The sequence below is a fragment of the Amborella trichopoda genome, chromosome 3 (assembly GCF_054954075.1).
Source record: "Amborella trichopoda isolate Santa Cruz 75 chromosome 3, AtrichopodaSantaCruz75HAP2 v2.0, whole genome shotgun sequence".
NCBI lineage: Eukaryota > Viridiplantae > Streptophyta > Magnoliopsida > Amborellales > Amborellaceae > Amborella > Amborella trichopoda.
Window position 1 is genome coordinate 44,840,505 of NC_142338.1, and position 15,733 is coordinate 44,856,237.

The 15,733-nt window shown below is 37.6% G+C and overlaps 1 protein-coding gene across 3 annotated transcripts in view; it reads right to left on the reverse strand.

Moving 5' to 3' along the window:
• LOC18443970 (GPCR-type G protein COLD1) overlaps positions 1 to 15,733 on the reverse strand; it is a 44,816-nt gene that overhangs the window by 19,611 nt on the left and 9,472 nt on the right. For 2 of the 3 annotated variants that reach the window (XR_016051272.1, XM_006854149.4), the window contains exon 3: positions 6,549 to 6,656. Coding sequence is in view for 1 of the 3 variants with exons in the window: in XM_006854149.4 (XP_006854211.3) it covers positions 6,549 to 6,656 (108 nt within the window). In the remaining 2 variants the exon portion in view is untranslated. Of the gene's footprint in view, positions 1 to 794; positions 1,141 to 6,548; positions 6,657 to 15,733 lie in introns of those variants that run through there. The other variant, XM_088860830.1, reaches the window with a different exon arrangement.

The window sequence follows — 15,733 nt, forward strand, 5'->3', positions numbered from 1 at the left end:
TTATGAAAAAGATAGAAAAATATAAAGTAAGTATCAATGACCAAAATGGTTTTTCATTTTTACCATAATGTAAAGAATATTAAAATAGTGTTAAAAAAATCGACTAGACCAACTCTTTTTCTTTTTAAAGAAAATGATCTTTTTTTTTTTTAAAGAAAATGAAAAAAACATTATGTTATATATAATATTGGCCCTTATTTTTATCAATTAAGTAATTAATGGCATATTGGTTAGTGTGTCTAGTAATAGAGGACTTCATTGAAAGAGAATAAATATTTTTGAACCAATGAAATGATTTTATGAACAAATTCTTATAAAAAAGGAACACTAGCGGGATTCGAAGCTGATTAAGGTAAAAGGTACTCGTTAATGCTATCCAATAAACCAACATAACGCATATGATACAAATTGGAAGTATTAATTTATTTAACGTATAAAATACTGGTTGATCACCAAAACCGGAGATCTAACTGGTCGGTTAGCGGTTAGATCGGCCGGTTTTGCGAACACTGATGCTCATGCCAAGTGGTTGAGGACAATCTTCTTTTATTTCTATTTAAATTACTAAAGCTTTATGCAACAAGCACTGGAGGTAAACAGAAGTATTTCCAAGGAATCCAAATATACAAGCCTCACATGCATCCAAATATACAAGCCTCACGTGCACAAGTCCGACACCTAGAAAGGGCTCCAGTACTTAATCCCACTGGAACCCCATCCCATGATCTTGTGGCCACCTAATCTCATGTGGAGCCAAGCATCTAGAATATCAATTCCTTGAGTAAGCCCCTGACCTTTGCTTTGGTTAACCTCATTGAGGGAGTCCTTTGCCACCCTGCTTTCCAATCATGAATTTATCTGAATCATTTACCAGCATCAGACTAGTACCAAGCATTGGCCTGCATATCCCCACAACGATCTTCATGTTGCTTCTGTTCTCACCATCCACCATTACCCCCTGCAGGAACCTTCAACTTGGATAGCCCAAACCGACTCCCCTTAGAAATTCCTAAGCAATCCCAAAATGTAAAACACATAACAACCCCAATATGTAAAACAGATACTGATGCCCACAGTTCGATAAAAATAATGTCGCAAAACAAGATCCATCAGTAGGTATGTTGGGTCAGGCTGCACAAACTGCAACGCGGCAAAAATTAGTAACTTTCTATAATCTCCAATGTAAGTGATCCATGAGACTTTTGCTTAGAGGTTCATCTATTGAGAAGAAATTCAAATAAAACAAGCAACTTCAAGAAAATAAATTGCATTAATTACCATCAAAACTTTAACATGATAGGACGTGTGCACCATCAGCTCTTCATGGTGCTCCACTGTTGGTTGCCCATCAATGGTTCAGAAAAGAAAAACAACAAACTTCAACATTTTCACCGTTTAACATTTTCCAAAAAAACAAATTTCAACATTTTCTGTTTGGGACTCTGAAATCAAGTTTGAAGCATCTCTTTTTCAGCAAAACCAATAAAAATGTGTCTTTCAGGTCAGCAGTAGGTTTCGGTATGGTCCTAATGAGCCAAACCCTCAAGCCTGACCACCTTAGGCTTTCCAAATACTACCAAAGGTATCTTTTAGGGACTCGAGTAGGAGTTGCCAATGTCATTTGACTTGAGCAAGTCTGCCATTACGAATCGAAGTCTACAATTCAGTGCATGGCCCACATCAGGTAGCTTGCGAATTCACCCAGGCTGAAGTTCAGTCATCTGTTCGAGTTTCTATGCTACTATTCAGGCAACAAGTGGGTAATGTCCTTTTCCATCCAAGTTATACACCTGACAATGCAAGCCGGCAACAACATCATGGATGCTCACAAGAAAGGAGGTTGACTGGTACTACAAAATCCCAAAAAAATGTGAAGTATAGTGTATACAAGAGGATGACCTGTTTCAATCATAAACTGGCCAAACTAGCATTTCATTCAGCATCTAGAAGCTAATTATATCGAAATTTAGAATTTGGTCAAGCAAAGGAATTATCTAATCTCTATCAATCATATGCAAATAGTTAAATTTCATCACCTAATGGACTGATGAGTCCAACCTTTTAACTACAGAATTGTAGGAAGGCTGTGTATTAATTTTATCCATTAAGAAAGGTCAAATTGGTAACGGGATTATGTGGCCATTTAAAGGCTTTATGAGAGCATGTACTGAAATTATTATAGTGAAATGTTGGCTCCAATGGGAGTGTGGTCCATATTGGACTATGAGGCATTACTAATGCTGAGAAGAGACACACCTGAGCTTTGACTGGCTATGGCTCAAGTTGATGTCTAAAAGCTGCAGCCCTGGCATTTTGAGCACAACCGATAAGGGTTTCAATATGGGGTTATCCCTTGATGAGGTCGAAGTTGTGCCTGGAGCGGTTGGCCAAGGGATTGGATGTGACCCCTGTGTGTGATGGTTAGACGGAGAGGACAAGGGTCAAACTCCTCATCATTACCATCACACGACATGTACACTAAATAGCCGTCCAGGAAGTGGCCATTTGAATAAGGGTGTGTATTGCGTACATTTGCCGAATAGATAAGTCCTTGCAACACTGGACTGTGTTAGAAGGACAATAGAGCATAGTATTGGAATGGGGTATGGACTTGTCCTCAGGGAGGGACCATGGACTAGGATTATGTCTCCTTCCTTTATTGGCTGACTTTGATAATCAAATAATGAACCCCTACTAAAGGTTATTGGGTTATAGGAACTATTGGGCTAATTTGAAAAGGTGTAGTGAGATACGGTTTCTAGAAAAGATGGAGTCCGTAGTTTATTTGTTATAATCCTAACTCTATAGATGCAATTCCCATCAAATCTTCTTAAATATGTTTAATTATGTTTTAATTATATTTTAGACAATTAAAATAAATTTTTAGATTTCTCTAAGTATTTTATTTTATTGAAAAATAATTTTTTAATAGATTTATGGATTTATTTAATCAGACAATAAAATAAAATGCTAAATGGTTTATAAAATTCCTTTTAATGTTCTAAAATATAAATTAAGGTGTGCCCATCGGGATTATTTTGGACCCATCACAAGTGGAGCTTGGGGCCCACAAGGGCCTCATATGAGTGGGACGCCCACTTCGCCTCTCTTTCCTATTCTGGTGGCTTATGAATGAAGCCATGCACTTTGTTTGAAATTTATGGAAAGTGTTTTGCAAAGATTTTGATTGATTTCAAATAGGAAAGTGTAAGAGACTAATTGAAATTGATTTGCATAAATATATTGTTTTTTCTACACAATATTTGACGAAAATAGATTTACAGAAACTGCAGAATAATGTTTCCACCTCCTTCCTTTTATCAAGATGGTTGATCTAAGGAATGAATGGATGAGATCTCTTCACCTCACAGGTTTACATGATCAAAGAATAAGATTCAGTGTCACAATGATGGCAAAGCCCTAACCTTCAAAACCCTAGCCTCCATGTTATAAATACTTACACCTTGACTTAGCCCCTCTCTCTCCCTCTGAACCCTAGGGCTGGCACGCCCCTCTCTAATCTCTCTTGCTAACTTCGGGTTTAGGAAGTTGAGAAACCCTACGGGATGCACGATCAAGCCACAAGGAGTGGGACACCCTGGCCCATATGTGTTGAGTTGTGCACATGAGTTGTGCTTTGGTTTAGCCCTAACCAATGTCGTGCTCTTTGGTGTTTTTTCCTAGGCTTCCCAAGTTATGAGACAAGTTTGGACCTAAATCCTTTGCACCATTGGTGGAGGAGACCCGGTGTGGGGTGTGAAAAGTCCTTAGGGGTAACCTGAGGCAAGGTCTGTGGTCATGCTTTATTTCATGTCTTCTTATTTTTTCAAGTATTATGTAATTTTCGGATTCATGTTATGAATGAGATTTTGTTTTGATGGCCAGCATGTGAGAGTCATTCACATTATTTGTGTTTTTATTGGTTCATTTATTGTATTAGGACACTTGTAAGTGATCCACGTGGTAAAATAAAGAAAAAGGAAGGAAAATTTTAATCGGTATATACTTGCTTGGGTCACATAGTCCTACTTTCAATTGCTGCATAAAAGTATAAGTCATAACCAGAAAACATTACTGCAAATGCACACGAGCAAGGCGACGTAACCAGAAAAATAAATGAAAGTGAGAAAAGAAGACTCTACTTCTAACCTACTCAAAAAAGATAATTAAAAGGAACGACAATACATAAATAAGTACATAAACAAATAAACAAAAAGCAAGTAAAGGTCAAGTCAGAAGGAGATAATTGAGAGTTCCAAATCTCCTAGCACGGAGACCCAACTAACAATTAGACTTTCTATGAACATGGGAGATAGAAATACGTATCAAGGCACCCCTCTAAAAATCTTCCATGAAATTTTAATTTTCTAAGGATAAACTATCATTCAAAGGGCTCATGTAATGGAGTTAATGGAATCACCATCCACATCAAGGTACCTACGAAGAAGTGGAGGAAAGTTATCATGACTGTCAGCAGGGTTCTAAGTTCTAACTTCTGCCCCCGAAGAATTGCAAATAGCCCATTAATGACTACAAGGCTCCACACTACTAGTTGGTAGTTTATGATATTCCCTCATTATGTTACATTGTATTCTCTGACAATCTTAAATAAACATCAACCATGCATCTACTTAGCAAAATACATTCCCATTTTGTTTCTTGAGTTAATTCATCATCACCCGAGCCTTATCCCAACTATTTAGGGATGCAATATGAATCGTGTTCCACCATTTTGCTCTATCAAGGGCCATACCCTTAGTCCAACCATAAGTCAACTTATCTCTTCTCACTACCTCCATCTATGTCCTTTTAGGCCTTTCCCTTGCTCTTTTAAATCCTTCCACTAGTACAAAATCAACCCTTCTAACCCATGTTGTATTAGGTTTACATTGCACATGGCCAGCCCACCTAAGTCTACTTTCCCTTACCTTATAGCCTATTGGAGCCTCCCCTAAGTTCTCTTGTATGCATTCATTCCAAATTCTATCCTTTCCTATCTTGCCATTCATCCATCATAACATCCTCATCCCAACTACATTCATCCTATGGATATATTGTTTCTTGACCACCCAACATTCCGTTCCATAAAGCATGGCTGGTCTTACAACCGTCCTATAAAATGTCTCTTTTACTTTCATTGGTATGCAACGACCACATAAAACTTTGGATGCACATCTCCACTTTGCCCACCTAGCTCTATACTATGCGCGACATGTGAACAATCTCTCAATTCTACTAGACCATTGACCCAATATTTTGAAAATAATATCTTTTAGGCATTTCTTAGTCATCAATCTTAACTACTTCCTCGTTTCTACTCCTATAGCTACCAACTCGCATTCCATATATTTTGTACTAGTCTGGCGAATTTTAAACCCTTTAGATTCTAGAGCATACCTCCAAAGTTATAACTTTACGTTAATGCCTCCTCTAATCTCATCAATCAAAACTATGTCATCCGCACATAATATACACTACAGGGCCTCATCCTACAGATGCCCAGTTAACTCGTCTATAACCAAAACAAAAGAGATGAGCTCAACATTGTCCCCAGAAGGCCTATTATATCTAAGAAGTCGTCTCTCAACTAGTTGCCCTCACACTAGCTAGCATTTCCCCGTACATATCTCTCACCACTTCATTATACCATCTAAAGACTCCTTTTTTGTCCAACACCCACCAAATTAACTCTTTAGGTACCTATCATATGCTTTCTCCAAATCAACAAAGACCATGTGGAGGTTTCTTTTTCTTTTCCTTAAACTTCTCAATCAGTTGCCTAAGTAGAAAAATAGCTTAAATTATTGACCTCCTTGGCATAAAGCTGAATTGATTTTCTGATACACTCGTTTCATGTCTTAGTCGTTGCTCAATCACTCTCTCACACAACTTCGTAGTATGGCTAGTAAATTTGATCCTTCGATAGTTCGTACAATTCTACATATCACCTTTGTTCATGGTATGACGATACTTTTTCTTTATTCGTCTAGCATTTCTTTGTTCTCAATATCTTGTTGAACAACTTGGTCAGTCAGAATATGTCAATCTCTCTCATGCACTTCCAAGCCTCTATCGGGGTACCATCTGGTCCTAAAGCCTTTCATACCTTCGTCCTTCTCAAAAGATTATTTCACTTCAAATATACTAATCCTACGAATGTATCTATGACCTCCGACCTCACTTTTTTTCCTTAGGTCAATAATGCAAGGGGAAAAAGAAAATCTGAAACACCAAATGAAGAAGCTTTAACACTCATGTTGAGACAAAAAAAGAGAATTTAAAACATTAGAAAGAAACACTAAATTCATCTTTACTAAATTAAACAAGATGCTTATGAAGACTGTTCATAGGGAAGTTCAATTACTCTTTCTTTGCATTTTGCTTGAGGACTTGTTTCAACCAAAAACATTGCTCATAAATTGGCTTGATGTCACACTAGTAGGAATATTTATAGTCGCTCTCAGTTATATAGCACAGAGAGATCAGTCAAGAAGCATAAAGTAATATTGGCCAAAATAAAGTAGACCAGCCAAAATAAACATAAATACCTTTATCTGGGGAAGGCATTGGAAAGTGAATACCCATTCGCCAAAATGCATAAAGAAATGCCAGCAAGAATAAAATAGCTCCCAGGGCAGCTCGTTCTTTTCCAACTCCTGAGATGAAAGGAAATATTGCAAATTAAGAAGATTACACACTGAGGGAGACTGCAACATTATGCAACAGTTTCCCTAACTTGCTTGATTGCATGAAACATCCATAAGACATACCATGATGCAAACATCGTCCATAACATATTTCACTAAATGTATATTAAAGAGGCATCCCTATAACAAATATCAGCTGGATGCATAGAACACCCCATTACAATCTTTAGACTATTTATTTTCTAGATTCTATAAATTCCCATATACATGGCTCGGCAAACCTATAAAAGGCAAGCAAGAATAAGAAGAGGCATACCATTTATATGTGAATGGAAAAGAAGTGCAGCAAACAATCTAACAAAATGAAGGGAAATAACTTTGACGAGTTTTCAACCATTTTCCCATATGTGGAACCTGCAAGACTTTTAGATTGAAGAACTTCTTGAGCTTTTAGGTCATCTTCAAATTGTTTATTTTAAGAAGGGGTGATGGGTTGCACATGGTAGTTTCAGGGGCTGAAGAGCCACATATGCTCTTGGCTAAGATCCATGTAATAGAAAGTTTGCGAAGGGGCAGGGCATGCTTTCCCAATTAACTGGATATGGTAGAAAGATATACCATGGGTTTCAACATTTTTATAGCTAGCACGAGAAAACAAAGTTTTCATTATCAAAAATCCCAAACCTAAAGTTAAGGGTGGCAACATGCAGCACCTGGGTCAGGCAAAGCTGACCCGAGCCCAGACTGGGATGTTAAGGACCGGCCAGGCCTGAACATGGCCAGAGGGGTCGTGCCCTAGGCATAGTATTGCTCTTGGCATCGTAGCCCGGCTCGGCCTTATTAATGATATCAGTCAGGTCAGGACATGCCAGTAGATATTAATTTTTTCCCGTTTTCTAAATTCATAAAAAAAAAAGAGGAAAAAATAGTAGGGCCAGGCTCAAACTTGCTCTAGATTGGAGACTGAGCCTAGATTTTCAGGCCCAAGCCCAGGCCACATTTACTGGCCCGAGCTGAGCCAAGCCGAACAGTTGGGGAAGTTTCCACCTAATGCAATTAGAGTTTTTTAATTTTTATTTTATTATTGTATTAGAGATTGAAATTTAGGTTTGGGGTTATTTGGGTTTCTAGGTTCTTTTATGGTATTTGTGCCTTTTTTTTTGTAGAGGATTGAGGGGTAGAATTTGAAGTTTAATCTTTTTAAAAGATGAAGCGCTAGGATTTAATATTGATTAGGGTTTCTTAGGAAGTAAGTTAGGTTCTAGCATTTTCTTTTAAAAATATATAATGAGACAAGGAAAAAAAATAGAGAAGAGAAGAATGGCTTATTTTGGGTCTTTTGAAAATATCTTTCAAGGGTGGATCCCTTACAGACCTTGAAAGCGGGTATATTCCCTCACTCATTATTTTTTATCTTTTATTTATCAGGTTTGTTTATTTTCTTTCCCCTCCACCCTACATCAATTGGTATCAGTGTACCTATATCAATTGGTATTAAAACTTGGAATATTCATCTATAACGAAGGTACCAAGACCCACTCTCACAATCAAGGGTATTATTATAAGCAAATAACGTAGATTCAAGATTCATGGAAAGTTTTGACAAAGTTTTACATTAGCTACTTACCTAACACAACCCACCTCTTTTACCTGGGCTTGGGTCGGGTTGACGAAAAGTTTAGTCCTCACCCTCCTTAGACCACTTCACAATCAAGGTATATTGCTACAAATGATGAAGGTTGTGAAGCAACAAATTAAAGATACAAGAAATGATGCCACATAAGATATTCGAAGAGAGACCAGCAAAATAAATCAGCGATGGCAACGATTAGAAAATAGCGTTAAACGAGAAAATGGTGCTCGTAATCACGTAGATCCGTTATAAAATCTCACTAAAGGGAAAAATCGAGCTCCACAATCGACTCCAAATGCTGATCCTATATGTAATGACCAAATTTTGAAACAAGAACCATGACATAAGGAGTTACTGATCCGTCCATTTTGAACTCTATATTTAATAAAAAAGAATCCAAAAAAAAAAAAAAGGAACCACGACTGGAGGAATGTCCATGTGATCTCGATATCACGTTCGATCTTCCAGAGTTTCATGAGGAGCTCCAACGAGAAATCAAAATTATGTTTGACATCCCAAAGTTCCACTACAAGTTACATATAAAGTGTTTGATCATTGGTTTAGACAAACTACCTAACAAATGATGGAACATCCTCATAAACTATTCAAGTGGCCTTTGAAGGAAGCAATGGTTACAACAAGCTCAAGGTTAAGCTTCTCTCAACCCTAGGAGAATGATGCAATTAAGGTTTTTTATTTTTATTTTTATTTCTTTTGGGATTGAAGTTTACGTTTTGGGTTTCTAGTTTCCTTTTAGGGTATTTGTGTCTTTTTTTTGTTGTAGAGGATTGAGAGGTAGAATTGGAAGTTGAATCTTTTTAAAAGATGAAATACTAGGATTTAATATTGATTGCGGTTTTTTAGGTTTCAAGGTTTTATTCTAAAAATATGTAACTAGACAAGAAAAGAATAAAGAAGAGAAGAAGGGCTTATTTTGGGTCTTGTGAAAAGATCTTTTTGGGGTGGACGCCCAAACCTTGAAAGAGGGTATATTATCTCACATTTTATTTTTGTCTTCTATATTTCTAGTTTGTTTGCCTCATTGAGGGTATGGCCCTCGATAGAACAGAATGGCAGACCATGATTTGTATAGCCTACCCCAAATAGTTAGGAAAAGGCTTTGATGATGACGATGATATTTCTACTTTGTTTATTTTCTTTCCCCTCCTCCTTACATCACCACGCCTACCTAAAGTGCATGAAGGGAAAGAAAAGGAAAATGGTGAACTACATGCTGGTCGGATGCAATTACAGCTCAGAGGGGCAATCAATTGTGTTGAAATGTTCCAATATTCATTGGGATATGTCAGATATATTCCTTTACCTATTGCAGGTATGGTTTTGAGTTATGCTGGTCACCTGTCCTGACATACTATGGGGCAAATCTAAATGGAGAGAGACACAAGATATTTAGAGCCAGAGCACAGGTGGCTAATTCACAAATATTCAAGAACACGAAGCAGCAAACCCAATGAAAATGAATGCGAAATATTTGGAACCATAGAAATGGTCCTTTTTACGAGTACAATGGCCTCCAGCCCAGAAATATCATTGGACGGAAATGTTGCTAAACCATAAAAGCCATTCTCTGAAACAGAAATTTGTAGAGCCCACATTAATTTGGTTAGTAAAGGCCCAGGTCGGGTGGGTTCCCAGTGGCCCCCTTCCATAGGTTCTAAGAGGCAATGGCCCCAAACTTCTCAACCTTCTTCTCAGAGAGCCTGGCCCCAAACTTCTCAATTGTCTTCTCAAAGAACTATGATATGGAGACCAACCATATGGGGATAAACTCTATGCCCATTTTCCTAGTCCGAGTGATGGAATGCACATCGCAATTAAAAAACTGTAGGTCGATCGACCTGTTCAATAGTACATACAAGATCCTGCAAAAGTGCTTGCCACCCATCTCACGCAGGTCCTAAACATAGTTTATTAAAATCTGTCTTCCCTGGTCACGATTCCGCTTCAGAATCCTAATTCAACGATTCCAACAAGGAATCTTCACAACCTGTTTCACTAAGTCAGGAATCTCGATTTCTTTTTCTTGTTTTTTGTTTTGGTGAGTCAGTGGGCTCAGGAATCTTGATTTCTAATTTTAGGAATCTCAATTCCTTATTTTAGATATCTCAATTCCAAATCTTTTCGAATCTCAATCCCAACATGTATGGAATTTCAATTCCAACCTTTTTCAAATCTTGATTCCCAAATTTATTGAATCTTGATTCCACATTTGATAATTCCCAATTCCACAAATAATGAATCTCAATTTTATTATTATCAATGAACGAAAAGTCGTCCGCCGGACCGCCTAGGTGGCTTGCACGACTTTGGCGAAAAAAAATTCAAGAGGGGGCATAAAATGTCATTTTACCCCCTTAAAAGGGGGATTCGGGTTTGGGGGGCCATTCTTGCCCCCAAAAATTTAGTGAACTTTTGAGTGAGAAACAACTTGAAAAAAAATTAGATTTGAAGATTTTTTGAGAGATCGAAAATTTTTTCGAAGTCCTTGAATGGTCACGATATTAAAGGATATTCATCCCCAATATTTTTAAGCTTATAGGGTTGCAAAAGAGAAGATGTGGGATCCCAAACATTTCGGTTTGGCCCAAAATCGAGTCCACTTCAAGAAGGTTGGTATATTTCAATAGTTTTCATTAGGTTTTGTATTTTTTCCCTTACTATCTAATGATGTTATTATTTGCTATTTATATTTTTTCTTTGATATTTTGTGATATATATTTGATATGTTATTGTCTATTTGAATTATTATTTTATTAGTTAGTTTAATAATTGCTTAATTCTTATTAATTGCAGGAGTAATGTGTTTTCTTGATTTATGATTCATAAAGCATAATTATTTTATTAGTTAGTTTAATATTTTCTTAATGCCTATTAAATAATTACATGTGTGATATTCTTTTTTGATTTTGTGTTATGTCATTGCACTTTTGATGTGAAGGTTTTAACTTGATTTATTTTTTGGCTTAATAAGAACCCAATATATTAAAGGGTCAATGTCTCTACTATTTTTACTTCACTTCCCATTTGTAATTTTTTTGATGACCATTTCTAATTTTTTCATGTTTGACCTTTTTTTTTGTCTAATTTTCAAGCTTAGGTGTTAAGTTTTAAGTTGATAATTGACAGATAAACGTTGAAGGTGAAATGTCTAATTTTTAGGCTTAGGTGTTAAGTTTTAAGTTTTAAACCTTAGTGACTTCTGATTTGCGAGATTCAAATGACATCTCGAGTTGATTTTATCTTTTAATGTTGCTTTTGAGTTATAATTATTTCATTTACAATCTAAAGTTGTAAATGTTTAGGTGTGATTTGTGCTTCCGGCTTCTGGCATCTTAATATACAATAAAATGGGGGGAGGTGTGGGGGATCCAAATTTAAAAAAAAAAAAAAAAGCCGGCCTACTTTGGGTCTAAGCACCCGCCTCTGACTTATTGAACATTTATTATTATTTTTTAATCCAAAATCACAACATCGAGTACCTCGGTTCGTAGGTGCAGGAAACTGTGATTCAATCAACATGGAATCTTACTTCTGCCTTCATAGAATCTTGATGCAATTTTTTTGGAATTCTGATCCCATAAAATCAAGTATTGATGTTCATAAGTGCACAAAATTGTGATTCATTAAATGTGGAATCTCACCTAAATATATTTACGGATTATAATTTCAGTTATTTGGAAACCCGATTGGATAACATTGTTTCCCATGGTTTAAAGGTGCTCCAAATAATAATATGATGGCAATACTGAAGTATTTGCAACACGAATCAACTTTCAAATGCAAACGTTTAGAGTTTAGAAGTACTAAACAAGTATGATTCTAATGTCTTTTGCAAGTAACAAAGGCAGGTATAACTAGGGCATTGGAGCATTAAAATCAAGAGGACTTGGTCATTCGAGCATTAAAATTAAATGCGCTACATTTTCACCATTATTATCACAAGGCACAGAGCCCTCTATATAGGTATGAGATTTCCACTCGTTTTTTTTTGGAAGAATAGATGTTGAGGATGTCAAAGCATTTTTTTTTTTTTTTGGAGAACTGATGTTTGCAATGTCAAAGCATCAAATTACTCGAGCTCGACACCTGATCTCAAGTTACAAGATGCAATCATCTTTTTGACAGCACCACAACATAGACAACACCATGGCACAAACAAAGTCCTATTTTGGACTACAATAATGAAATCAAATTTACATTTCAAAATGCAAGAGATGATATTTGTATCTTTTGTAGACAATTTCCCTAGTGGACTACGAGCTTCTATTAATGTACCTCACTTATGATACTGTGTCTGAGGCTCAATAGTCAATAACTCAATACATTGACTTCATATCAACGGAACCCTTCTTCAAAACTCCATTGCCATAGGGGTTGAAACTCGATTCCAATCTGATATGAATCTCGATTCCAAATTCGTAGGAATCTTGATCCCAATACATCAAAAATTCAATTCCAAAGATCTAAGAATCGCAATTCCATGCATGAAAGAATCTCATTTCCATATGGGTCGATCCAAATAGGTCAGAAACTTGATTCTAAAGCAGTCGGAATCTCAATTCCATGTATATAGGGATCTCGATTCCATTGGGTCGAATCTCAATTTATGTAAAGTAGGAATCTTGTTTTATGTGATTCCACTCGAAAACAGCAATCTTCTAGTCAATTGCGATTCCGCAATTCCGACTCCTAAAACAATTTAGAATCTCAGGAATTTCCAACAACTATGGTCCTAAAAAGGTCCTATGTAGGTCCTAAATAGTGTCACATCCCTATGCCAAGGTGCCTTTGTCGGAATGTCAAATATTGGATGGGGCCCTTATACCGAACGAGTGCATCCATTCTAGGCACCATTCAGAAATTTTCGGTTGGGCCCTTAAGCAGGACTAAGAAAAAATGTATGATCGCGTAGATTGGGATATCTTAAACTAGGTCCCAATCCGATGGGCTCTAGCAACAAGTGGAGATCTTTGATATCAAGGGCCTTTCATCAGTGCACTTCTCGATGCTCATCAATTGGATGCTTCTAAGGTTACCATCCTTGAGGGGCCTTTGCCAAGTGGACTATTTGTCCTCCTTTAGTTCACCATGGTGGCTGAAGTTTTCAGTATGTTCCAGGGATCCCAAATCTCAAGAGCGGGACCTCTTATATCTCAGCTTATAGTATGCACATGATGCTCTGGTGTCCTGCGATGTCTCCCCTCAACAAGTACAAAATCTTAGGTTATTCTTAAGATGAAATTTAATATGGCCAAAACTCATGGGAGTCGAAGTGGTGTAGGAATTAGTGTTAGCAGTGTTCTAAAAAGCGGATTGCCCAGCGCCGGGGCGGCCCGCCTAGGCGAATCTATGGGCCTGGGCGCATCGCCCAGGCCTAGGTGCCCAAAAAACGGGGTGGTCCTTGGGTGCCCAGGAAACCGCCTAGGCGGTCGCTCAGGTCCAACGCCCCGCCCAGAGGCAGAATTTGCTTTCGGTGGGGGCATTTCTCGTCCATTGTTTTTATAGTAAAGGGCCAAAAATGAGGGTTTTAGGTCTATTTGAAACCTAAAACTTATTGGAGCCCATTTTAAAGAGAGAAAGCCCCAAAAAACTAGTTTTTTGGTGATTTCTTTAGGATCAAATGGTTTTTCAAAGTTATGAGAAATTGCTCAAAACATCACCCATTGATATTAGATTTAACTTTTGATGTTTTATAAATCTATTGGGGGCGTTTTTTAGAAGATTTGGAATCCTTAGTAGCACCTTTGAGGTGGAAGTTAGGAGATTGAGCAATCAAACTCAAAGTAAGTGATTTTTTTTTTATTGCTTGTATAAATTGTATTATTTTGAGATGTCTTCTTCAGGATCTAATAAGAGTGGTGATCCCGGTTGGAAATATGGCTACAACCTAGATCCTAATGATAAAACGTGCATAACATACAATTTTTGGGAGAAGAATACAAAAGGGCGTATAAACCGGTTCAAGAAACATCTTGTCGGTATCAGGGAGGATGTTGCCCCATGTAAAAAGACTCTTGATGTTTTTAAAGAGGAAATAACCAATTTTTTGAATATGGTTAAAGATGAGATATTTGCCTCCATAGCAGAGATTAGGTCTGGAGTTTGGGTCAATTATAATGATGATGATAGTGATGAAGATGGGATTGGGGAGGGACGTCAAGAGGTAGAAGTAGAACAATCCATTATTAGGGGAAAGGGAAAGGGAGTTGTAATTGCTTTTGGTTCTAGTTCTGGCAGTAAGAAGCCTCGAGTTAGAGGCCCTATGGATAGCCTTTTGCCTCGGCCTGACCTTGAGATTGCAGGAGAGAAAACTAAGAAGCACACCACCATTGAAAATAGAACGAAGAAGGAAGAGAGAGATAGAGCTGCTTATTATCTTGCTACATGATTTTATGAGGCGAGCATTCCGCTCGCTTAAGCAGCTTCTATGCTGCGCTAGAGGCAATTGGCCAATTTGGGCCTGGGATGAAATTCCCAACCCCATATAAGCTTTCAGAGCCTCTTTTGAAAAAGGTGGTGAGTGTCACGAAGGAAGCTGTAAAAGTTAAGAATTATGCATGGGCTCAGTATGGGGTTTCTATTATGACTGATGCTTGGAGTGATAGGAAGAGAATAAGTCGGATGAATTTGCTTGTGAATTGTCCTTTAGGGACTTTTTTTTTAGGTCTATTGATGCCTCTGATCATATCCATGAAGCCCAATACATATTCCAAGTTTTAGAGAAGGGAATCAAAGAGGTTGGGGAGCATCATGTTGTACAGGTTGTCACAGACAATGCTGCTCCTAATGTTGCTGCAGCTAATTTGTTCGGCATAGCTTATCTTTTGGACACCATGTGCAGCACATTGTATAGACATCATGCTTAAGGCTCTTGGCAGTTTAACCGAAATCAGGTACAGTGAAGAAGGCAAAGTCAGTTACAAATATCATTTATGGCCACCATCTCACCCTCAGCATGATGCATATATTTACAAAGAAGAAGAGATTGTGAGGCCTGGGGTCACGAGATTTGCGACCTGGTACTTATGTCTAGATAGCATACATTCGAGGAGAGTCCAGCTGAGGCAGATGTTTACCTCAGATGACTAGAGAGCATGCAAGTGGTCCAACGATTAGGTTGGCAAGAAGGTGAGATATATTATCCTTTCTAAGGCTTTTTGGCGAGGGATGAAGAGCACTCTTTTTTTTGAGAGAAAATGAAGAAGAATGAGGGGCACTCTTAAGGTATTTTTTCCTCTTGTCAAAGTCCTTCGCATGGTTGATAGTAACAAGCCTTCTATGGGCTATATATATGAGGTCATGGAGAAATGCAAAAAATAGATAACCTAAAATTTTGATGATGATGAGAACTGCTACAAGCTTGTTTGGGAGATTATTGATGAGAAGTGGGATAGGCAGCTACATCGGCCATTGCATGCAGCTGGTTATTATT